The sequence below is a fragment of the Chaetura pelagica genome, unplaced genomic scaffold (genome assembly GCF_000747805.2).
Source record: "Chaetura pelagica isolate M959 unplaced genomic scaffold, ChaPel_1.0 scaffold138, whole genome shotgun sequence".
NCBI classification, from domain to species: Eukaryota; Metazoa; Chordata; class Aves; order Apodiformes; family Apodidae; genus Chaetura; species Chaetura pelagica.
The window spans coordinates 1,550,683-1,577,800 of NW_009954215.1; the positions used below are offsets into that span (position 1 = coordinate 1,550,683).

The 27,118-nt window shown below is 35.1% G+C and overlaps 1 protein-coding gene across 1 annotated transcript in view; it reads right to left on the reverse strand.

The window, feature by feature from the left end:
* Positions 1-1,566: 1,566 nt before the first annotated feature.
* SNX29 (sorting nexin 29) overlaps positions 1,567-27,118 on the reverse strand; it is a gene marked incomplete at its 5' end in the record, with an annotated part of 96,981 nt that continues 71,429 nt past the window's right edge. Inside the window, 2 exons of the mRNA XM_010003288.1 lie at positions 1,567-1,696; positions 23,870-24,009. Of these exons, the coding sequence (XP_010001590.1) occupies positions 1,567-1,696; positions 23,870-24,009 (270 nt within the window). The remainder of the gene's footprint in view (positions 1,697-23,869; positions 24,010-27,118) is intronic.

Here is a 27,118-nt window from a genome sequence, read left to right on the forward strand (position 1 = left end):
AGAGTGAATTCCACTCCTCTTTGCCACATTTTGCTGTTCAGCGCAACCTGTAAGCTACCTATTTCACTGCTAGGAATCCAGCAACTGGGGCTCAAACTTGGACACCAGCTCACTGATGCTACTCACTGTGTGTAACCAACCCCTACTCACTCAAGAAGTGCCACTGAAAATGACTGGGCTAAACAATTCCCAGTGGTCACAAGTTTGCAGAATGGAAGCTCCAGTTTGCTAGAACTTTAGACAAGTACTGACGTAAAAGATCTGGTAATAATGATCATCTTGTTTTTCCTGCAGGGTAATTTTAAATTCCAGTATCTACTGATGTGAGAATTTAATATAATGAATGGATAATGAGATTGCAAGATACATCAATTTAAGTAACATTATCCAAAAGAACTTGGAGAAGGAAGATGTTCTTACACAAAGGAAAACCAGTTTACAATTGATAGAAAATTTCGATGTACACTTAAAATTAATGAAGAGAAGAAGATAGCTAACATATAATTAACTGCCTACGGCAGTGCAGCTAATGGATACTGAACTGGATTCCAGTTAATCCATGTCAGGACCTCCATCACTTGCAACAATTCCTGTCATGTTTTTAGTTACTCTCGCAGTAGTACCATTACAAAGTACTTTGCATTAAGAGGTGATGGGTAACAGGCACTTTCATTACAGGCAATTTCTAAGTATCACCATGTGAAGGATTTTACAAAATCAGAGTAAGAATTCCACACTGCCCTGTTAATGATGGACTGTTCTGTAACATCAGCAACAAATTAACAACAAAATATAACCCAAGACTTGAAAACACTATTTTGTATTATGCTAATTTTGTGTATCCTTGTGGTGGTTTGTAGAAATCAATAATATTGCACCCAGCCTTAAAAAATTACTACATTCTCCAACATTAAAGAATTCCCACAAATGAAAGCTAAGAAAAGTGAGAATATCTAACTAGAAATGTACAAAAGCTATTTTCCACCTGTAATGTTTTTCCCTTATAATCTACTTTGTCAAGTTTTTTTAAGACCTTTTTGTGTGTCAGAGGTTTACAATAAAAAAACAAAACAAAACAAAACCAAAGTCTTTCTATTTACAAAAAGTAATAAATTAGTGAGGTTCTTTTAAGCACATATTTCTGACATATAAAGTAGTGATAATCATAACTTTTCTTATAAGGAAAAAAAATTGACGTGATACCCATATCTCTCTGGAACAGAAAAATGTACATGTAGAAAGGGAGTCAACACACTACAAACAAGGAATTCCTAGTAACAGAAGAACAAAGGAGAATATGTGCAATGCAGCTTTACAAAACAAAGAAAATGCCTATCAGTTTGCTGAGCCCTGGTGAAGAGCCCTCGTATTCTTTTGAGAAACTGATTACTGCCTTCCCAAAGTAGTTAATCAGGATATGACCCTTAGTAATGCAAGTCTCTTTTCAGGACTTAAGTTGATGCAGCTGTAGTCTCTTCAGGAGCTTAAATTATAAATACAGGCTAGGAAGGAATCACAAAACAACTTAAAGTACGCGGTGCCAGAATTCACAACTAGGAAAAAGGCTCAAAGATCACCACTCTGAGGTTCCAGGCTTCGTGGCTCTCTTTGATGGCTGCGAGATAGTTTGGGGAAGCGAGTAGTCACTCTTGAGCGATTGCTTTTGCTTACTGGATCTCCAGAAGGTGGAATATCACTAGGAAGACAAGAAATAAAGACAGAAGTAACTAGTTTATGGTATACATAAATTATTCTGTAGTTATTCCAAACATTAAAAAAGCAGATGTTATGAGAGCCTGGCACATGATTGCAAAGTACAGCACACATCTTCAGCTACACAGAACTGCATTCTTTCTACTGGTATCTCAAGTGTGAATTACAAAATGAGCTCTTTCAAAAATGAGAACTAGTAGAACTTTCAATACTTTATGGAAGATTGCAAATTACAGGATAAAAGCGTATCTCTATGAGTTCAGAAATGGTGGGAAATGCATTTTGAAGTGATAAAAGTACAAGCAAAAGAGACAAAAGCTTGGATGATGCTCTACTTAACAAACCCCTAATTATGGATGGATGTATCATTACATGATGAAGTACATTAGTAATACATCCCTGTTGGGAATTCTTCAGTCTCTTCCGACCCACAACACACTATAGTACATGAATGAGCCTTTTAGAAAAGACTCCAAGAAGAAATACATTAAGTTCAACAACAAGCAGTAACAGAAAATTCCAGCTTACCTAGGTGATATTCAGGGGCTATAGACTCCTCGGAAAACTACAGCATAAAGGGATAGGGTTGTACTTTTGCCATTCTTTTAGAGGACTCCACATGGTTTTTAATTATACTGCTTACATACAGATCAATTAATAAAACTAAATGTTGCATTTTTCAGCTAGGCAACAAGATTACACAACGTACAAAGCCAAGCTTATTTGAGTAAGCTAAAAAAAAACACCCTTATTTTACCTATCTTCAGAGAGAGTTAACAACTCCATAAGGGAGGAATTTCTCATCTGCAGTTCTTCCCAGATTAAACAAATACAGATATACTTTAAAACAGTTACTGAATTTCTTTATGTAATTCCCATTTTCCTGCAGTGACCTTCCTCAGAGGAAAGGCAGTGCTGTCACAGCCATAGGCACACTCAGGCTCCACTCTAGCATTTTGAGCACCCACACGGGAGAGATCTTAACAAAGCAAAAGCCTTGAACAAGGAAACTTCACCTGCAGGAAGCAGAGCACTTCTGCAAGAGAAGGCAGCGATACCACTGGTTGCCATTAGCTTTGTAACTACAACACACACGTTGGCTGTTACTCACTAAAATAATAATTTACAAAACAGTATAGGAAAAAGTGTCCAATTCAGGTGCTAAACATTAACAGAAAATAAATTATGTTTCTCAATGGCAGTGTATTTTACATGTCTACATTTCTGATAGAATAATACAGAATTTTTCGAAAATAGAACTCACTGCACTCCTGTTACAGTATTTAGTCTACCTATATAACTAAGAATTCCTCCACATGAAAAACTGCATAAAATATGTGTGGTACACATTCTCCTCCTCTTTAATAACAAGATTAGTAAGTTAGATCTTTAATTCTTCATTTTTCTTGTCACTAAAATAAAAACTCTAAAATTAAATGTAGCATATGTTATTAATTCTTGGTAGCCAATGATAATTGGACTTCCAATCCTAGTCCTGTGATTTCTTATTTTGAAACTCAGCTCTGCTATCGAAGTTGCTGTAAAGAATTCTGATCATGTGACTCCATTTTCAGCTGTGCTCATTAGCATGGGTTTCTTTTAGTAACATGAATATTATTATTTTTATACTATTTATAAAATTGCAGCACTGCAGTTTTGACACTAATACTTGTGAAATTCAGCATGGGACACTGGTTTCAGAGGGTTTTAAGTTAAATATGCATCTTTCAGAACATGTAGACATAAAAGCATCTAAATATCAAATTGCAATGGAATAAAGTAAATTTTCACCTCACTGAGCTTTTCTCAATCTGAAACAGGTTAATTTACCAGCATGATGGCCACAGCTCATTGTAGCTTTATCAGGCAGACAGCTACTTCACAGATACACCGTAGTTTACGTTGCAGAACAAAGCACAGTGTTATGTGCAATCACTGTAATTTGGTGATTGCTTTATTGAATACATTTTAATACACAAGCTCCGCCTGCTGGCACGTCCACAAAATGACATTAGTGTCAGCCCAGTTGGAAGCCACTTTATCCTTCTGGAGAAAAAATGCCATTCAAAGAGAAAAGTGCAAAAGGTGCAAAATTAATTCTTTCAAGGATAATATATATTAATCACTATCAGTCTGTCCTGACAGGCATGGTTGAGGTAATAAGATCATCTTAGGATGATTACATGAACACAAATGATGTGAATGAAGGAAAAAAATTGCAAGTAATTCTGCTCATTTAAATGATGCTACTCCAGAACAAGATACATCTAATAACAAAATTAGAGATAATTTCTCTTAAATGTCTAAGCTAATTTTTATAATTACAATCCAAATTCTAAGACAATTATTTTATGTAGGTTTACAGAAACTAACTTATATCTGAAGAATTAGATTTACATGCATCCAGCATGAAAAAGGAAACTGGAGCTGAAATGGAATTTATCAACTTCCTTGGAAACAGATGTTGAATGGCAAAAAAAGTTTACAGTGTTTTTTTAAAAGTCACTCATATAAAAGTATTGAGATAAATTTCCATCCTCCCTCCTCCAAAACCTGATGAAAAAATCTGCCATCTCACTTGTCTGTTTCAGCTCTGGCTTTTTACTCTACAATTAAAATGCTGACTTAATTGAAACCAGGGAAGGTTAACTGCTACATTTGAGGAAAAAAAATACCAAACACCCCTAAAACATGTAGTAATCAAGTGGATGTAAAGGATTATTATCCTGTCTCTCTGCCTTCTGTTACAGGGATTCTTTTTGGGATTGAGGAGTAAGGACTAAGATTACTCACGTGCAGTGTTTGCAGATCCTCTCATTTGTCTCAACAGTCTCTAGGCTAGTTTTCTGGGTTGGGTTAGGGTTTGCATATACTTGATATTTCAACTCAGATTAAAATACAAATTTAAAATACATAAATCTAAACCAGAGAGTAGCTGTTCCAGAATAACTCTTCTCAAAGAAGCTACCCAAGTACCTGTGGTAAGTACTTACTCTGTCTGAGTTACACCTGTTCAGTTTTAATTTAACATTCTTCTTCATTCTATTAGCTTCTTAGCCCCTGGAGTCTTAACAGGGTTTAATTTTCTAGGCTGACTGTGGCAGGCAGCCAGATGCTTGCTAGGCATTACCCTGTTCAGCCCTGAAATGTCCAAGTATTAAAGGCTCAAGTTCTTTTCTACATTCTCACCTTGTCCCAGTCTGAAGAAAAAGCAACCAAGTGAGGTAATCGATTCCTTCTTCTCATCAGGTCACTGTTTAGCTTTTAAGCATTCCTGATTGATCTGCCCAGCATTTGTTTGGATACCAATTCAATTTCATTGATTTTGTCTCAGTGTCAAGTTCTGCCTGAGGTGCATCTATGGAAAACAACTTAAAATAACTGGTCTTTTTAATCACCTTCTAGTTTAGTCATACCTTCCATGTATTGCTCTTCACGTATCCAAATGTCAACTGCATTTTGTGCAATTTCTTTACATACTTAGCACATGGAACTGCAGTATTCTCTTAGATGATTTTGTGAACATTTACATGAAATAATTTATTTCCCATCCCATTATCTACTCTTCAAGATAAAATGAGAGAAGTTTCTTATTAAATAACTATAACATGTCTGCACTTGGAAATACTTCCATACCAGTCACAGATCAGAGAACAGAAGTAATAAGCACAACTTGGCAGTGCAGTAAAGCTCAGGATCAGGTATTCCTTCTCTCTCTCTCTCAGATGTAAATGCATCTCTGGAGACATTAATGATTCTAATTTTACTTAAGTTGTATTCTTGTGTGATTAATATTTTTGTTTGTCATTGTAATAATAATAAGCTTATTTCTGGTTATAATCCCAATATTTAATATGGTAAACTGGCTTCAGGCAGGTAACCTCCTCAAAAAGGTAGTATTAAACAATACTGTACTATATTAAGAGATCCTCAGTTGACAAATGAGAATTAATTTCAACTTGCCAATAAAAGATCTCAGCACCTTTCTTTACCAATTACAATCAGCTAAAACACCTGTTCACTGGCATTATTAACTAAGACTCTGACGTCATCAAATAATTTTATATACTCTAGTAACTTCTGTTTTGGAGTTGTTGGAGTAAAATCCTTGTTTCTAGCTGCTGAAGTGTAAAAATAATTTGAGACACACTCCTGACATCACTCCCAGTTGTGCAGAAATGAAATATAATTATTAATGAGAAACAGTGATCTCCATTTATTACATATAAATGACTGAGTTGGGATGTTTGAAGAGTCAGCTATTAATAGAAGAGAAAGATATGCACAAGATAATCCCTCTATAATACACCAACACTGAAAAGCCTAAAGACTGTATTAGAGTAAAGTTGTCAGGTTAAAAACTGAGTAATCATTTCCTAACAAGATTAGATCTGAATTGATAAAGAAATTAAAAGCATTAATTCTAATATTCCATCCAACCAATTTATTAATATAAAGACCCTTCTACTTCCACATACATAGTTCTCCAGCAGAATGCAGTGTTCATACTGATGTGTGCAGTCTCTTCTTGGTGTGGAATAATTATGAACCCATAATCATGCTTCCATTTGTTGCAATTTGAATGATCCTAACTTGAACGTTCTTATGCTACAAATTGGTTTCCACATCAGCAAGAAGATTTTCTTCAGAAACATAATCTGCACTGATATTTGAATTTTTCTTTGTATCTGATCAGATCTTTTTCTTCCACTAACTTTAACCTGAAGTTGGCATAACAAGATGATTCCTGTACAGTTAATGTTTAGTTTCAGTAATACCATCTATGATTGATTTTGGATGAAATGCACTCTCCTTCAGGAAATGCTCAGAACCCTAAAAAAAACACCTTTCATTAGTCAACATCTGAGCAATATTCACACCTAGAATCTAATTTCTTAGCTTTCTAGTGCATAATGACATCTGCATTTAGGAGTGGTTACTTTCTATTTTCTGTGGTGCCACAGCTAGAATAACATAATGCATAAATATGGCACTCACACAAATGATCTCTTTACAACTAATTAGAAAGCCAGAAACCACTGAATACACATATAAGAAAAAGTTCACCCACATACATTTATTTAGAATTGATATAATGGTTTTGTGTATTTCAATGGCTAGTTGAAAGGCACTAAGTGTGGCTATTCCGTCCACTTCCATCTAGAAATCACCAACGTTTCACACTGTTGAGGTGAATTTGTGTAGGCAGCGTAATCTACCACTTCTCAGTGACAGGTAATTTAATGAACAAATGGTTCAGAAGCAGAAAATGTTCCAAAGTTATTTACGTAATAACAAAATGTAGGATTTGCTTTCAGAAGAACAGTGCTCAGTGAATACCTGGATTTATTTTTCCAGCCAGTACGGTAATTACCATCTTTAATGAAAGCAGAAGACAGATCTAGGATACATTTTTACTGAAAACACTGAGATAACTAAAAACAGAAGACGGCCATCAGGATTTACAATGCATCACATATGTGAAAATAAAAAGAGTAAAACTCTTGTTTGACAAGTAGCAATTTCAATGTGCTGACACAGCAGTGCCTTAGTGAGTAGCCAGATACTTCCTCCTCCTTGTTCACAAGTTGTTTGCAAGCAAAAATGACATGAAGTTGAGACAACTTCAATTACTAAATTAGCTTTTAAACAGCCCATAATCAATATTAATATTAATATTAATATCAATATACAATTGCCACTGGAAGTAAGTACAGAAAGAGTTTCTAGAACATGTGTTCTTAGACACCAGTGTATGAGAAGCCAGTAAAAGGAGTTATGTATTAACACTTGTGAGCTGCTACACAGGAAGAAAAATGCAAAAAAAGTTGACCACGTTTCATGCCCAGCAGTGGAAAAAGAAAACAGACTTACTGTCTCCTCTAATATGCCTAATTTTGCGAATATCACAAAAAAAAAATAAAAAAATCTGAAAGTTTAAAATGTTTCTTCTTTCCTGTTCATCTCTGTCATTTACTTGATACTGAGTTCACTAACATACTTGGTCAGACTAATTTCAATTGAAAATTTGGTGCATATTCCTGCCTTACTTGACCATATCTGTCTTTTAATCTTTGGCCCCACATAATTCAGCTCAATGGGTAATACAGCACAGTTACCAGTCTCCTATTCTGGAAATCTGCTGCCTACATTTCTATTTGCTCAGGGAGCAAACAGCTGTCAGTGCGTAACTTCTGAGCTGGGGTAAGGGCCCTGCTGGAGCTGGTTGGCTGCTGTTTCCCTGGTAAGAGGCTTTGTCCTCTCCGTGCCCCTTGACTCTTCTTTGCTCCAAATTCAGCCAGGCGAGAATATTTGCCCACAAGCACTAACATTTACACTTTTCCACACAGTTTAAAGAGTCTCCATGGGAGTAATGCAACTTAGCTGTCTTCGCTTTGAGTTTTGCAAGTAAACTGCCCACCATAAAAAACAACCTGCACAATTACCATTATTTTATTTCTAAAAACAAACCCCTTCTTTTAAAATTACCATAAAAGCAAATGGAATTATAAAAGTTGTGATCAAAACGTGTTGTTTTGATCTTCCGAGCAAGTGCTTGAGTTTTAATTGCTCCATCAAGAGGTATCAGCTGCTTCTCTCAAGTATCTTCATTTCTCATGAAGATTACAGCGTATTAACATATGCAATAAGGCAGAAGAGAGCTGATGTGACCACCCTGATGTCATGTTAACAGTAATAGCTATGAATGTGAAAAATTAATAAACTTTAAAACTGATCCTAGATGCTACAGAATCATAACTTTTCTGGAAAAGTTGAGTTGAATAGCACATAGAAAACAGTGCACCTGCACCTGGAAACATAATCACAGAAAAAGAGTTGATATTTGGCATAGTGGAATTAAACCTGTACTTTCCAAATAAACAAAGATAATCACAATGGGAAAATATGTAAATGAAGTGCAGAATTGAGTACTATCAACAGAATAACAAAGGAAACGCTGACTTTGTTCTTGTTAATGAAGACAAGGACTAATGTTTACATTTGATCCAAAACAGAAAAGGAAGCTAATCAAACATGGTATGACATTGTGCAGTAAATAACTAAGGGAGCCTCCTTGGGATGCAATATTATTGATGGATTAGACAGAAACTAAACAAGCATGAGGCTGGCCAGCAAAAAGAAGACCACAGTAATCAGCAACCAAAATTACATATTCTGTTTAGTCAGATTTCAATTATCTTCTCTGTAAGAAAGAAAAGAGCAATGACAAATATAGGTTCCTCCTTTTTTAAATTATGACTCCGAATGAGGCTAACAGGAAACAAAATTTGCTAAAGGCTCCAGTGGGAGTCAAATGCATATTACATTGCTGGCCACGAGCTCCTGAAATTTGGGGTCAGTTCTCCAAAGTATCATCAGATTCAGAATTTTTTAAAAGTGTATCATCTTGGTCCCTCTGCAATGCAGCTGCAACTTTGCCAACAGGTTCAAAATAAAAATAAAATTTGCAATAACCTTGCTCTTTACTGGAATATTAAAGAAAAAAAACAACTCAGGACAACAGTGATCAGCTATGAATCCCATATTGCTGGCAGCCATTTAAGTGCAACTCCTGCACTGGAGCTGCATGCCTGGCAGCTGGGCAGCAGCAGCTGGGGAGCTGCTGAGTGTTCTCTGCTACACAGTGAAGGCTGTAAACACCTGCTGCTACCTGAAGTATCTGCTTCTGTAGCCCAGCTGAGTTTTATCCCATAAGATCCCAAGAAAGGCATTTTCATCTTTCACCTATAAACTCCCCAGAAGTAACTCCTCTCCTTGCCTCTGAGTTTTGTGGCTTTCAGCCACAGGAAGATCCTGGTGTTAGAAAGACTAGCCAACCTTGATACAGGAGATTTTATGACTCTGAATAAATTTTGAGCTAAATGGTAACTGAAAAAGCTGCTGAGGTATCACTTTCCCTGGTTTAGAATTAGATCAATGAAGCATCTGCATGTAGAGGTCACTATTAAACAAGAAGGTATACAGTACCAGGAAGCTGTAAGAATATGCAGAATTTTATCTTTGTTAGGGTATTTCTGCTTTGCAAGCAGCAGAAGAAAAGTCTAGAAGACACCATAAATGCATGTGCCTGCAGTTCCTCCTTGCATTATTACTGTACAGGCCTGAAAAGCAAAGGAGTATGCAGATGCAATGTGAAGATTATTTATTCCCTACATTGGTGCATAGGTGACATACCTCAACTTGACTGCAGTAACAATAGCTCTACAGTTAAATATGAAGCATTTTCAGTCTCACACATACTGCTGCCCTGTGCTTAGAAAAAGCTGGTCCCTGGATTTGTTGGAGTCTTCAGGACTTAAGAGGCACTTGATTCAGGTGTAGCACTAACAGTAAAACTATGACAGAATACTCAGTCTGTGTGATAAAGCAAACCAGACCCATTTTAATTTGCTTTGGTCATACCTAGCTATTCTCAATAGCTATGCAGAAGTCTTCTAGTGAAAGATTTTTAAAGGAGGCAGACATTCAGAGCTGTTCACTATAGTTATGACTTACCCAGAAACTGTATTAAGAAGCTATTTACAAGGCAGAGATTTCTAACACTTTTTACAGTGAACAGCAATCACTGCTGACCAACATATTAGTGGTTCTCATATTACCACATATAATGCCTTTCAATAAACTATTAAGTATAATTGTGTTACACTTTAAAAATCTTAATCTAAAAATAAACCTTCATACTGCTGTTGGTATAATCAAACTCTAGGGGACTATGTAATGAATATGTGAAGATCTGAAGAAAAATTACTCTGGGCTGCTCTTGGAGATGGTGTCATCAGCCATCCCAGTAAAAATCCTTCCTGCAATTTCTGCCTGAAATTGGGTTATTTTAGTAAGAGTAAACTGAATAAGCCTGTTCCACTGTAAAGCAGATCTGCATTAGGAAATCTGCAGTTACTCTGACTACAACATCATAGACATAGATGTTATACTCAGAGCTATGTTGTAAATACACAAAGTATTCCAGTAATTTTGTCCCTGGGTTGAGGTCATACTGAAACAGTAATTGCAACAAGCATGGAGAGGATGGATATCTGTGCATCATCCGCATGCTGCAGATGAACCAGCACTGTGTGATGAAGTTACCTCTATTCTTTCTGCTTAGACTTCAACAGTTCAGGTAATTTTGCATTTCTGACATTTGGCCTAATTCATACCTACAGATAATGTATTTGGAGACTTCTGAAGCAGTCAGAAGAATATTCAAGAAATCTAGCAATAATCACTTTCTTTACTCATTTGTTAATGAGGTGAACTGATATGGCAGGGAAATAAGCATGCATACTATTAATTGCTGTTATTAATAGATGAGTGCCTATAATTACCCCAAGTTATTCTAGAATCCTTCAGCTAACCATTCATGGATTCTGCTATCAGCACAGAAGTGCCAAACATTAAAAATACACCACAAAAATAGCATCTGAAATAAATCTATGTTTATAGCTGGCAGATTAACAAAGCCAAGGAACAAAGCTTCTGTAAAATGTTTTAAACTTCAGTGACAGCCTAAAGCTAATTCATGCTGCTTTCACATTAGAAACTGCTGAAATATTTTTCAATACAGGTTCAAACGAGGAAAAGAAATAACCCATTTCCTTTTTAAAGCCTGTGCAGTTAGCCATAAACAAACTTGTTATGGTCTGGATTAAAGCCGATGTATTTGAAGCAAATATGGATGCACACATTTAATCAGTGTTGCACAGAAAGGAGTACAAATAAGCACTGGAAGACTGCGATGTAAGATGTATAAACAGATTTTTCTAAGCCACCTCTTCATGAGTATTCCTTACTGTTTCAGATGATAAGAGAAAGGAATAAAGCTTATATATCCATCTCTCAGCAAAGCCTCTTTTACTCCTTAAAATCTTTTCCACTGTGGAAAAATAATTAATATTTGTTTTTATTCCCAGTGAAATAAGCATTACAAAATACTTTTTCTTGCAATACTCCAAATCTGACAATTACATGAAGAGAAAAATTTTGGTCATATTGGTTCATTAACAAATTAATGTTTTTAAAAACTTGCCCTTCTCTAATTATATAGAATTTACATATGGGAGTATATACACGCATTCTAATTTAAAGAACAGTATATATTCAATTCTCATTCCTCCCCCCTTTTATTTTTCTCCCAAACAGATTTCTCAAGGGCAATTGAACACTGACATTTCAGAAGATCTGTAGCAAACATCATAAACTCCTGTTTGAGAGCTCAGCTTGTGATATTTCTGACAATGGATTACATAAATACACTATGCCAAAACTGTTTGCAAATGCCAACCTGCACCAAAAATGTTTGCAAATGTCACAAGGAACCACCCGATATGAAAAGGTCTCCTTCCTTAATCTACAGTGATTACTTCTGCATAAAGGATCTATGGGTGACAGAACACCAGCAGTGCTTGACTGGTGCTTGCTGTGCCCCACTTTGACTCTCATCAGTAGGAAAGAAAAGCATGTAGTGACTTACAGGAATCAGTCATTGTTTTTCTGCATCAGATCACTTGAAAGAATTCAATTTTCAATTTCACAGAGTATCAGACAGACACCTTGGTGAAAAGACAATGGGTGTTTGAGAACTGAAGAGGAAACACAGGTTTGTTGCCCTGACTAAAAGGAGACAAAGCTAACCTCTTAGGTCACATTACTCAGAGCCTGGTTCCTAAACACGAAATTCACTAAATCGTGCTCTTACTGGAAAGTGCTGCTGATTTGTGTATCAAACATACATTGCAGACCTTTCTGTGATTGCAATCATTCTTCCACATTTCAGAATGTCTTGGAATAACACTGATTTTTTTAGTTGGTCTGTATTATTGGCAAACATCTTAACCAAGCATCCCTTGTAACAGAATTTAAGCTGAAAATGGCACATCAAAGACTTAGTCTTTAACATACACTCTGAATGCAGGCCACTGTTGTTTGTACCAAGAGTTACCAGTTACAAACTGTGTCTATCGATTCATGACCCTATACAATATTTTTCTAAGTAGAGATTTGAACTTCACAGATCTCCAGACTGAGTTTTGTCCAGGTCATGTCACCCAAGCCAGGCTAGTATAATTTTAAGTGATGCAGACTGGTTACATAAGTCAGAAGCCCTTAAGTTCCTTTCAACACATCTAAGAAAGTAAAGAGCACAAATAACCTCACACTTTGTTAGAGCAATACGGTTTAAAAAACCTCTTAAAGTGCCACATTTGCATGGTATGCAACTTCCAAATGTATTATAAATATATTATAAATAAGATATTCTTTGGTTTGTTTTTTTCAGTTCTATTCATTCTGTGAACATATATTTAAAAAAGGCTTGCCTCTTCAGTTGCGTATTTCAAATTCTAATTAAAAAAATAAAATCACTAAAAGTGATTTGGGCTATGAGAACTTGGCCCCTGTGCTACATTACCTACTTGAAATCTGCTTTCAGCTGCATGGAGAATTTAACTTTGAAAATTTCTTTTTGTGGAAATGTTACAGACTTTTCCAGTATTCTGCCATTTCAAACAAGAGATCAGATTTGGGGGCATTCAAGCTATTGGTGTACACAATGGAATAATAAAACATCAAAGGGGGTCTCCTCTAAGACACTGTTTTTAAGATCATGACTGGTAACGACGGGCTATGGATCCTAGAGCTCCCATACCCATCTGCACTTGTACATAGACTGCTCTGACTGACCAGATGGCTTCTTACAAAACAACAGGTTTACATGAATATTTTCCACAACACTTTCTGGTGGTACACTTATTTCCTGTAAGGGACCTGCAGATGGTTCCCTTCCCCTACCTGTAAGTTCTCCAAAATACATCTCCTAAACTAGCTGTTATGCAATCTTCAGCTACGTATGCTGATATTTGACTGTGAATATCTAAAGCTGGCAATTTTCTTAAAATAATCTCCATAAAGAGAAACTTAATAAGCAATTATAGATCAGCTAGTTTAAGTGCAGCTGTAGAATATATATTACTATTTTCCAGGATTTAGTAGGCCAAAGAGTAAGCTTTGAAACCCTCAATCGCAGAGAAGTAATGTAGATTTGGGCAATGGTGGTCTTGCTTATCTTTTATTCTTTGCTGCCAGGGCAAAAAAGGGAAACTGAATGCATATCAATGCTTCAGGTTTATAATTGCAATGAAATCTGTTTATCAGATTCCAGTAACCAGGAGAGAATTTAGGAAAATGCACAGATATTAAAACTATTCTTCATTAAATTATGTATATTATTGGAATATTTTTTTTTAAGAAATCTGCTCAAGTAATCATGCCAGAAACTGTTTTACATTGTATAAAGAAATAATTAGACAATTGCAAACAAGCTTCCTTTACAAATAATGTGTCCTTGCCAATGAACATTAAAAACTCTGAAACTTTGATAATTACTGTTATTTGGAGGGAAGAAAGGAATGTCCTGTAAGATTTCTTAGCTATTCAAGTAGAAATATATTCTACATGCTTACAAGAAGTGTTTTTATCACCCCTGTAGAGTTGTCAATCTCTTTCAAATGTAAAAATTTCAACTGTCATTATTTTACAATTGTTAGTAATCAGATGCAGACTAGAAGGTTAACAAAAAGCAGTCTTAGGTACATTATTTTGTAGTTTACTATTTTCGTGGTTATACTTTGCAACTCTTGATTATTATTTTGTATGAGAACTACCACATGCATTTGTTTTATCTGAGATGTAAGTATAACACTATGGCATTCCATCTGGAGACAAACACAATACAAATAGCGTATTAACTCACTGTAGAGTCTGCTGAACTGAGAATACACCTATCTCAGGCTCTCAAGGAGACTTAATTTAACTGAGAGAGACTGGTAAATTGTGTTGACAGACAGACTTTGAGCAAGTCTGGCCGAGCCATGTAACGTGCATTGACAGAGCAGTGAACACAACTAAAAGACTAAAAGAACACTCCAGCATGTAAATTCAGGTTATGTTTAACATCACTGGAAGAGTGTCAAAACTAGAGGTATGAAAGTTAAATGTGACTTAAGCCATGTTAGCTGCAAGTGGTGAATGTCATTGGGCCTGGCTGTAACAAGACCAATATTCTGAAAAAACAAGGATCACCCTTATAAAATTATCAACCTAAAAAACTGCCATTCCGTATTTAAAAAGAAGTTATATTATGTGCTACGTGAACAAAAAAAGGCACTTTGCAAAAAAATATTCAGGCTATGAGAAGGGAAGAATAAGAGCTTATAGATCTGAGGATTAAAGAAAGAAAGGCTAAATTTTGTCCCAGTACCCAGAGAACAGATTCACTGCATGACAACCAAGCTGGTCATAATTACCAAGTAGAGGAAGGAACCTTTTCCTGATAGTCATTTACTTCGCTCCATATACAGGTTAACAACTGAATGCAGAATATCTATTGCACAAGACCTTCTTATACCAAAATCCTAGGTGGAATTTAGTATTTATACCCAATAAGAATCTTTCAGAATACCAGACTCACCTATGCACTGAGTCTTATTTTCAAAGGAAAGACAAAATATTTCCTCCATAGTTTGAGTAAAAATTCAATGCCTGTGCTGAACCTCTTCTTTTGATGCTATTTCAGCCACCATCACCATTTCAACAAATGAAAACAAATCCTAAGCACCTCTAATTAAATGGCTTCTTTTCTGCATGCACAAAATCCAGTAAAGGAAAATAAATCCCATACAAGAGAGTGTTTCCATGTTTCCTTCTTTTCATTCTCTCTCACCATCTTCCTTTTCCACCTCACTTTCACATACTTCATTCAGCCCAAAATATCTAATTCAGTCTCTTCCTTCTGTTACTTTTTATAGCACTCCTCTCCTCTACTAATTTCTTCTCTTACTCCCCACCTTCTGCAGTTTATTACCCAGTACTTTCCCAGTTACTGTTTGCCTCTTCTCTTTATGCCTAACTCTTCCCTCAACAAACTCCTGTCCCGAGTTGATTCTACGTGGCCAAGTCAAATCTCTTTTGCCCAGAAGTGAAGTAATTCTCACAGCTCCCGATCAAAAGCAATCCCCTCCTGCATTAACCACCTACACAGCAAATTCTTTCTTTCAAATCGATTCACCTACTTCATGTTTCAGTTTGCCTTTATTTCACAGTTTCTTTATTACTATATAGACCTCAACTCCGTTGACTCTCTCAGGTTTTTGGCCACCCCAACCTCAAAAAGAGTGTGACACTGGACTGCCCAAGCTTTGTGAGGAAATCCTACTGAGTCTTTGGTACATTTTTATTCTGCTTTTCTACCTTCCAAAATATGTTCTACGAAAACTGCTAGTTTGCAGCATTTTTTGTACACTTCTCCAGGCCACAAAATTCACTTGAAAGTTTTTAGTGGACAAGCCATTCCAGTCTAGAGAATTACACAGGAGAAAACTGCCTACGGTCATAGTCTGTACTCTTCTGCTTTTATGCACTGTTGTTAATTTAAACTAGAGCCTAGAAACCAACCTGTGCCCCTGAAGAATTACTTACAGTAACCAGTGCTTATAGGCATCATCAAGAGGGTAAAGCCAGCATATTCATACAAAACCACCATGCTTACAAGAAACACACACTAATTCTGTATTTGAATGACAGATAAAGCTATCCCATGGCTAGCCTGACAAGGCCAACTTTATTCTTTTATTCACTTAGGAAAATCATTTCACACTACAAAGAAAAGGTTTCAAAATGGCTGTCAATGTTGCTAAAAGCAAAAAAAGCTAAACTCATTGTTTAATACCTTATTCCATAGTAAAATGCTTTCATGCTACCAAAAATGAGGACGGTACTTTGAACAACCTGATTAGATTAGCATTTCTAGTTTTCCATTTTTCATAGCTAGGATGCAAAAATTTGTTCCCAATTCAAAACTGGCATAAGGAGCTTTAAAGACTATTGGATCTATTGTTTCTGAACTAGGTATGCACAAAATGGAAATAGGAATTTTGTGTGTGTATGTTTATAATTAGAAATAGTTTATGATTTAGCTAACCAAATCCATCTTGGCAAACACTTGCCAATTAGGTGAATATGCAGTTAGTGTACTGATAAAGCCTGACCTTCAAGGAAGGACTCTATTTCCCAACCACAGGAAGCAGAGAGGAATTTCTTTCTGAGAAAAGACACAAGCCACAGAAGCAAGAATTTTGAAACACAGGGAAGGTGGTGGGGAGTCCTGAGTCCCAGTCCCTTGCAGAAATGAGACACAAAACAACTCCTTTCTTATTCCACAACAGTTTTCCTGTGACTTCTCCTTGCTGAATATGAAGAACTGGTGTTCAAAAGCATCAATCTTCCAACTAATGTTTTTCTCCAAGATAATTTACAATCTCAGCTTTTTTATTTAATTCTGAAACATATTAAAGATTTTACTTTACTGGTGTAACTTAACCTGTACTTTTGAGTACTCAGCATTACAATTAGTTGTTATATTACTACCTCCTTGACAGAAATGTTAATTTAAAATAAGAGCCGAGAAGACAGAAAAACAGGGATGACAGAGATTAAAATTATTTTTTTCTAAGTGTCTTTTCTGCCTTAATTTTATGTTGCTTGCAAAGTAAAAGAGATAATTACAATTGCATTATCCCTATTTTGCCCAGCTTCAAAATTAAAACTTTCTTTACTGGGTCTACAGCCCTTTTTTTGCTACCTTGTTCAGAAACACCTGCTGCAGTACAGAAATGCCTGAATACAGTGAGTTCACTTTTCAACCAGGGAGTGCATGTGACTTGCTTGTTACCAAGGAAACAGGATCACTGCTGTAATGATACAAAACTTTAACTGGCTTTCTTTTATGAGAAAAATCTTAACCTCTTCTGGAACTGCTAAAAGCTAAGCATTATCAGGGACATAAACTACACAGTTTAGAAAATTTGTCTCTTGCTAAAGACTTGCTGAGTTTACTAGCAAGCAGTAAAAGAACAAGACAAAAAGGAAGAAGTAAACAGTCCTAAGACTGACAATTCTTCTCTCCGAATGATCCTTCATTACTAAGCCTGTTAACTGGGAGGGAAAATGACAAAGTGATCACACAATTCCTGGGGCCCAATCAAAAAAATATTCAAAAGCATCTTGATCTAACCAGTCCCCTAAGTTTAACTGACCAGCATCCCATCTTGACTCAAGTTTCCTAGATGATGCAAAATGGTTATGCAAAATAATTGCCTTGTACTAACTGAGAACCAGGCAGAATCAAGAATAACACGAGGGGCTCAAAGTGACATTAAGCTATTTCTGCACACCATAAAGGTGTTCAGTGAAAAAAAGGTAAATTATTTCATATTTTCATGGTAGGCAACTTGGCGTTTTCCCTAACTCTGACAGCCATTTTTACATGTAAAAGACAGATGGAAATAGACCCATCAGAAAATGCACAGCACTGTTATCAGCTCATTTTGTACAGAACACGTTTGCTGTAACATTGAACGTGGCTTTGTTCAATAAAAAAATCCATTTGTTTCAGAGCTTTCAAGTTGTCTGTTTATAGATGAAATTTATATATACCAATGAGCTACCTACAGGAACATATAAAGTGCTTTTTGGCTGCTACTGTCAATCTACTTGCTTTCAATTTTTGCCCATTCTTTGAAACCACGCAATGGAGAACATTTCTTGTACTTTTCTACACATGTAAAAGAAATATATAATATCCTTTCCCTCATTTCCTTCAACCATTTTAGACACAAAATAAAAATACTGCCTGTTTTAATATTCTTATTTTCTCAGGCAGTATTAAACAAGAATTTATTCTGATGCAACTGTAAAAGATCACAACCCCTCAAAGGCTTCCAATGGTGAATGAAGAGTATTCAATTGTAGTACAGCATACATGAAACTATTCTTCTCATAAGCACTGTAAAGGTCACTTTGAATACAAAGAAGCATGACAAAAATATACTTGATAGAAACATGCTCATAAATACCTACTTGTGAGGCCCGCTGAACAATTCACAGCAATTAACTTTGCAGAGCAAGTCTCACTGTCTTTATTGAGATGTTAATTAGCGTAAGAGTCACATTATTTCAAAGTGAAGTTGATTTTTTAAAATGGTAAGACTCAATAATGAGGCAACAAACACAATTATGATCTGAAATGTAAAGCATTACAACATTTGTATGTAAAGTAGATCTTGCTGATAATTTTATGTGCCTCTTGTTAATTACTAATAACTACACATAATAATTATTCCTGATTAAAAATTGGCATTTAAGCTCTAGAGAGTAGTTACTGGACTGTTAACTCCTGTAGAACTACTAACAGCAGAACCAAGTCAGCAGATATCCTGAGTCCTGATGGATATTTGGAATATATCTCCACCTACTGCAACTGTTTTAAGACTGTGAGTGTATTGCCATGATAACTATCCTGAAATCAGGACATCATGGACTGAAAACTTCAGGGATAGAATGTATATACATTAATTTGGAAGGGTTATTAAAAAAAATAATAATTGCACATTGAAAAAAGATTGGTGGGAAAGATGTAAATTCTGTCAAACATGAAACAGATAATCCCACACTATAGGCAGGGCAGAGGAGGTGGGGAGGGAACACAAATACAACTTTGCATGTATCACTGTTCATATCATAAATTAGATTAAGGAGTTTTTATCTCTGCAATACTTTTAATAGCATTTCTCTATCGAGAGACTCTTAATTGATATTGATTGTGCTGGAAAAATCCTCAAAGATAAAGTAAGATTTGGTCAACTGTATACTCAAGTTAAAACAGAGCTTCCTTAACTCTCCTGCAATGTCTTTCACACACAATAGAATAAAACTATGCTACAGTTTGCATTATGGAGGCAACCAATCATCTTCCACAGATAACTGTCATTTTCTAGCTCAATTTACAGTTTTTAGCATTTATTAAGACCATTTTAATAGACTAATCGCTAGTAGCCAAGTAAAAATAATTTTGCAAACATATGAGGATGCAGGACATTACCATGTGGAAAGGAGTAGCAGAATTGCAACAAATGCTGACAGACTGGACACGTTTGTTTGGATAAAACTAGCTTTATAAAGCCTTCTAGTAAGGCTCAAGTACCAGTATTTCTCAGTTCTGCTTTACTATACTCAATCCATCTTTCTTGTAACATTAAATATCCTGTTTCTCTTTCTTCCTGCTTATTCTTGCCCTTTTCATCACTGTTTCTACCCTCCTGATATATCTATTTTTTTCTTTATTTTCCTCTAACATTCATAAACCCACTCAAGCGAGCAAAGGAAGATTTAATACATTTGTAGAATGCCATGTGATACAGATCTTCCATGTTGATATGTGCCAAAACAAAAAATAAAAAATGTAACAACATAGTACAATTGTCTAATCTTAATTCTTGCAGAAGGAAAAGAGGTGAGAAGTATGAATCCTCATATACTTTGACCAAACAATTTTTGCCCTACTTCTTCTCATTTCAGTTACCTCAAAACAGGCATGATGCTTTTTATTAAGTCAGATGTCAAGCCTCATAGGTAATGAGAGACTAAAACCAAAACTGTCAGTTACAAAGTGAAGAAAGCACAAACTAAGAATAACAGTGAGACAACTAAAATTTTGTTAAGAATAATCCACACCAATTCAAATATTTTAATTCTAATATTAGCAAAAATTCCAGAGAATAGTACCTCTTTGTAATGGAACTTCCTGTATTACCTGAACATGTTACTCAAATTTTAGATACCTAAGGTATTTTTATTTCAACAATCATCAGTGCTTGGCAACACAGTTCTATTGAAAGATAAATATTGTGTAATGTCTCTACATAGATTTATAAGTAGATCAATCAACATAGCAATAAATTAGTTTCATTAGCACATTTCAGGCATTAGGAGGTGCTTTACTAATTAAAAGTCACAGATTTAAGCAAATGCTATTCCCAGTTTGTTCATGTAAATTATATTCATCGTTATCAGAGTGCTTACTTACTATTAGAGAACATATTAAAAAGATACTGAAGTCATTCACTGCTGCCACTTCGAAGGATGCAACTGGGTAAACATCTGGCCACTAGCCATGACACTTTAGGATGCATTAGCTGAACACTGTCATTTTATTAGAAGCCACAGATATATACACTCATAGATTTAAGAAGTGTCATGCCATCACCAGCTCATTTTTTAAGAAATTAACCTATTCAAAATTGCATTTAAAACTTCCTTACTTCACATCAGTATTGTTTTGCAGTATTTCAGGGATTGCTTGTCTGTTTGCCTTTAATATTACCCTTTATGGGACAGTGCACTAACAGCAGAATACTGATACCACATTCACCGCAAATTGAATGGACAGGACAAATCTGTTGTCTCATTCCTAATTGCTCCAAGAATTTTCAGGCTGCAATTGCAGCCCCAATATGTGTTACAGAATGTTCAAAACAAAAATCCAGTATGAAAATCATGTTACTAGTATTTCCCAAAACATGTATGTAACTAAACCCCCACCTGTCCCACATACATAACTGATGCAAAGTGTAACTGGCTGAATATATAACCACACCATAACTACATGGATGTGAATCAGAGAATCATAGAATTGTTTTAGTTGGAATGAAATGTATGAAAGCCATATCAATACCTGAAAATATTCCACACTAACTTCTTCTGCAGAATAACATTATTAAAAAAAACATTCACTGCTTGGTTTATATAGATCTGTGTGTATAGGATTTTCCTTATTTATGTTATATATAGACAGTATGGAATTAAAGTAAGAGGAAGGATTTCTGATTCATTCAAGGCATAAATTCTGTATTAAATCCCATTTCTGCTATTTTCTCTACATTCTGGAGAAACATACTTCGTAATTATTTTGCTTTTTCATAGAATCATCTTGTGTAGCTTTGCATTGAGAAAGAATAGTTAAATAAGAGCTATACTGCCACAATAAATACAGTACTACCAGTACAACTAAGCAAGTCTTAAAGTGGGAAAATAATTATAATCTTTTTAGAAACCTCTCTATAGCTATAAAACTGATTTCTTATAAATCATAAAATGAGGCAGGGAGTACTAGAACACGGCAAGAGCAGAATAAGATTACAAAAACATTTTTCACCTTATTTGAGATTGAGATTTAAAGCCTTACAGAGAAATCTATAGACCTAAAACTCCTTTAAAATTTTTACTAGTCCATGAAAACCTCACCTCAATAGTGTCACTGGCCAAGAACACAGTAAAAGCACTTATTAAAAAAGTTCTTCTCCTCTACCTTTATAAATAAATAAATTCATGTCTGTGTATTTAAAGATCTTATTTAAAATAATATTCCACAAAAGTTTCTGTGAAGTTATTTTACTTCATTCTTTTACTTCAACAGTGCCCGTATCTGCTGTATAGTAACCTATCCCTTGTTGAGAGATTAAGCTATGGAATTAAACTCAACTGATAGACTGGTTTGTAGTTAACTAAGTCAAAGCAAATATTGAAACTTACTTTGAAAGGGTAAATTTTCAATTTATTTAAAATTAACTCAGAGATATGTCATTCACAGCAACTGCACAGTAATGCTCTTTAGAAATTTATTTCATTTATGCTTAAAAGCAAATTTCAGTACTAACAATGGTATTTTATATATGTTAACATGCTTTTTCTCTCTCATACCTCTAATACACACATTGAAATGTTCTAAGTGACACACTGACAATTGCAACTGAAACGGAGATTATAAGAAAAAACCCCAAATCCAAACCAAACCAAAATTCTTCAACCCACTAAAGAACAAACATCTATTTTTCCACAGTGTTTTAACTTTGTGGTCTGCAAGGTCAAAAGTAGATACTTGGCTTTACATACTGTTCAGTGGTAAACAAATCTTAGAGGAATATTTCCAGGACAATTTTATTTTTTTAGTGGCTGATTGGTTGGTACTGCAATTTGCCTGGCAGTTGGCACCTGTATCTCTCTTGTGCACTTCTCATAATTTTACCTTCCAGGAGGGAATAAGCATTTACAAAGTGAGAAAGAGAGGTAGAAATACTGGATTTTTTAACTTCAATTTCACTTGGTGACTCAAATACAACTGACACCACACACCTAAAAGAGAACTTCTGCTAGCAAGAATACTGCCAGTAATGTCAGCCAGTGAAGATAACATATTTTTTGAACATTACAATCCTCTAATCATCATCAAGAACTGATGACTCCTCTGGTGTTCAAACACATCTTGCAGAAAACAGTTTCCCAGAACCTGCTCTGGCCCCTTCTCTGATGAATTACTGAGCAGATTTGCTGCTTTCTTTAAAGAGAATGTTTGAGCAGCTACCCCAAGAGAACAAATGCCCAGCTCTGCAGATAACCAGAACATAAAATTGTTATCTAGAAACTGTTGTAACATGTATGGGACCTTCCATAGCACACTGTTCAAAATTTGTTTTCCTGCGCTTTATTTCAGGCAACAAGTTATGAAATGAAGTTGACAGGAAATTATCAATTCACTATTTCAGGCAGCTATACTTAACCACCTTAAAATAAAATGTAATTGTACAGGAACAGAAAAAATTCTGTTGAAAATTCAATTGCAAATGTATTTTCTATCTGGAGACATTAAATGTTAACATTAATGAAATCAGAACATGTGTCAGCAGATTACAAAACTCAGCTACAAAGAGTTCAAAATCTTGACTTTTTAATTTGGTTAGTTAGTACCTTAATAGTGCTCCAATCTCATTCACCGAAATACATTGAAAAACAAAAATACAAACCTCACAGAAACAAAAGCAAAACAGAACCGAAAAAGACCAAATAAAAAAAAAAAAATCAAAACCACCTAATGTTTGAAGAATATGTATCCATGCACATTTTGAGGTCACTTAGATATTTTTTAAAGCTTTAGGAAAAAAGCCAAAAAAAAAAAAAAAAATCAAAACCACCTAATGTTTGAAGAATATGTATCCATGCACATTTTGAGGTCACTTAGATATTTTTTAAAGCTTTAGGCAATAATTTTTGTTCAAAGTCACAATTTAAATAAATGAAAATCACTATATACCTTATGTATTTCTTTAAATAGAACAAAATAACGTATAATTTGACCAAGAGCCTTCTATTTATAAAAATCACTGTTTTAAAGATTTTGGAGACATTTGCATTATATTTTAAATTAAATAGTGATGAAAAAATATATCTTGACTACTTGACAAATACTTACATAAAAAAGGGCATCAACTGAATAAGAGTCTCTTTTTTGGGATTGGCTGTGAATTCTGGCACAGTTTGAATAATTTTGTTCATTACATTCCTTAGGTAATTTTGTAGCTGCTTGCGTCGCTCTTCTACAAACTTTGCATCCTAAAAACAGACAGGAAAAATATAAATTGTGCAAGAATATGTTTTTAAATTCTATAATGTAACTATACAGCCCTAATAAGCATTAAAATGGATCTTTTTATGATCTATGTTCATTATGCTTATAGAAATATGTTGGCAATGTGTAAAAAACCCTTGACTCTGTCCTTCTTAGATACAAAGGAAAATCATGCAACCTAGTAAGGACCTGTTTCCCAACAACATCCACTGACAGGACGCCAAAGTGTCTCCTCGGCAGAAAGTCTCTTCTATGGACCAGAATTCTCTTCTTATTAGTAGACCTCCATAAAATGCTACCATCTTAGAAATGCAGTGCATAACAGGGACATAGAGGCAATGGCATAACAATTTATACAGCCCATTTTGAGATGCAGAATTACCAGTTTTTACAGAAGGAAATATCTACTTATTCCCACAATTCTTTCACAATTCATACTTTTCTGACGTTGTATAAACAAACTCCAGGATGGATTAATATTTCTCCAGCTTTTTTATTATGTTAATACATCATTATTTTGTGCTGGAGTTTTCATACAGTAGATTGCTTTTTTAAAGACTATATCACAGTTCTCATAAAAATGTTTTACTGAAGTTTTTATAGTACCTTAGATCTCAGGATTTTATACTGTATTGGCCCCAATAAATAATTGTATAAACTCCACATCCTGCTGAGAGACTTACAAATTAAAAATCTAACGACCAGCACAACCCCATGCATCCTATAATACACATCCAGCTTACACTTCTTCCAGGGGGGGACTGCAATTGCAGTAAACTGAAGTCTACACATTTCACACATTAACATAAAACTATAATAGGTATATAATGAAATCAAGTGCTGGCTGGTTTGTGCCACAGTCAGTGCACTATTATCTCAGAAATGCAGGAATTCTAATTGCCTGGTTTAAATGGCAGAGCATGTTCTTTAGGCATAAAGCCAAAACTATTATTAGAAAATTACAGTTCTCAAATGAAGACTATTATCAATAAACGTGTCTATCCAACCTATATTATTTATATTCAAGAAAAGCCGTTTAAATAAATTCTTGTATCTTGCAACAAAAATGACAGCCCACCAACATAACACCATAAATACCTTTGACAACACAGAATAAATGCATTGCATTAAAAAGGTTCGAGCCATGCTGCCATGCACAGGATGCAAATCTCAAGATTATTCCTTCCTTAGGTAAAACAGACTAACTCATCATCCAAGCAGGGATGCTCCCTCAAATTCAGGAGGACTGCTGTGGAGTTCCTAGAACCTGTATTGACTTTTTGTTCTGTTCTTGTCTCTCATTAAGAGAAATTACCAGGAACAGCAATATTGTTAGGAGACATAAGAAAATGAGAAAAGATTCAGAATGACATTTCTCAAAGTAGTAATTTAAATTCATAGAATTAAAAATAAAATAATAATAATAATAATTTTTTAAAAATCAACCAGTGTTAAGTAAATACTTAATTGCAAATACTGTCAACTAATCCTGTCTATGAAAAGTAGCCTAATTTTTTATAACTTAAGGAAATACTTTCTGATTTTGTGTTTTAATTGCGTATGATTACTTAATAACATATAATTGTAACTGCTGTAACATTTATAATTGTTGAAGACATATATACAGGCTTAAAACTTGGGCAGTGTTTATGTTAGTTAATTAAGATCACAAAATTCCTAAATACATACAGATTCTTTTTTTATTGTTTTCTAGATATGAACTTACACAGATACTCAGCCCTGTTTCACATTCAAGTTTCATATTAATACATGTAATAATAAAGATCAGTGTGAAAATAAAAAAAAACTCTATGTATGATATGGTTTCCTGTATCAGTCATCATTTTCCACCAACATACACACTTACACACAGAAGCTGTGTAGCAAGTGATTCTAGTGTCAACTGATTTACTGATAAATGAAGAAAGAAAGATTGAAATCTCTTGGAAACTGATCCTGTGTTAAAAAAAAGAAAGCTGCATTGTTGGCACTGGCTGCAGAGCTCTCTGCAGCCACTCACCCAGTGCTCCATAACTGGGTACAGTTACCACTCAGACCAAGCAGAGCAACAGCTTTGCTCTGTGCCCCATGGTGCTGATGAAGTCTGGACAACTGTGTGGAACAGAAGCCTAGACAAGCTGTTGGGAAACGTTACAGCAAAGATTTTAATATGTGGCAACACATACTTTTAGAATAAAATGGATTGCTAATGAAAGTGTAGTGTAATACTAATTAACTAATTGACTAACATACATTTTTCCTCTTTTCACTAAGATTTATGTTCCTATTGGATTCTTTTACTAGCTTAAGCTTTAACCACATGAGCAGTGGTGATGTCTGGCACATGAGAGCATTTCAGTTTTGGGGTAATCCTCTCCCCCTGTCTTATTAGACTAGAGACACATTGCTTTGCTCTAAAGACTGTCAGCTTAGAGCCACTCCAAAGAACTGGCCTCACCCCCATAACATTTCCATGACTGCTTTCATCACTTCTAGCAATTATATTTTCAAGTCCCCAAGGAAATATTCTTTTTTAAAGTACCTTATTCATTAGCATTTTATCATTTATTCATTTTTTTGTTTACAAATCCTCAGCTACAGTTATTTTCAGTGACATAATTTCTAAATTAGTGCTTTCAATACAGCTATTGTTCTGTCATTTATTCAAATGAAATACAGAAAGTCCCAGAAATCAAACTCAGCCTGAAAACAGTTTAAAATGCTCTTTTACCTAGACATAAATTGTATCTCAAAAACAAACATTGGGCAATCTACCATTAAATTCTGCACCGTGTACTAAGGCCCAATGTCCTTACCAGAAGTAATGTTAACCAAGGGCAAAATGATCCAGCTGTAGGTCTGTACTTCATCACTAAATGTGCATTTTGCAATTTGTCAGCTACTCAGAGGAATTATTTTATCATAGCTGTTACTGCCAAGTTGTTGCAGTTATAAAGGGTGTTTGTCACAAAATAGTAAACAGAATAACTGGTAATAGGAAAACACAATTGGTTCAAAGCTCAGCCATTTTTTTAAGTCTCAATTTATAACAATGTAACTGTTACATTGCCACAGTATAAAAGGTTAGATATA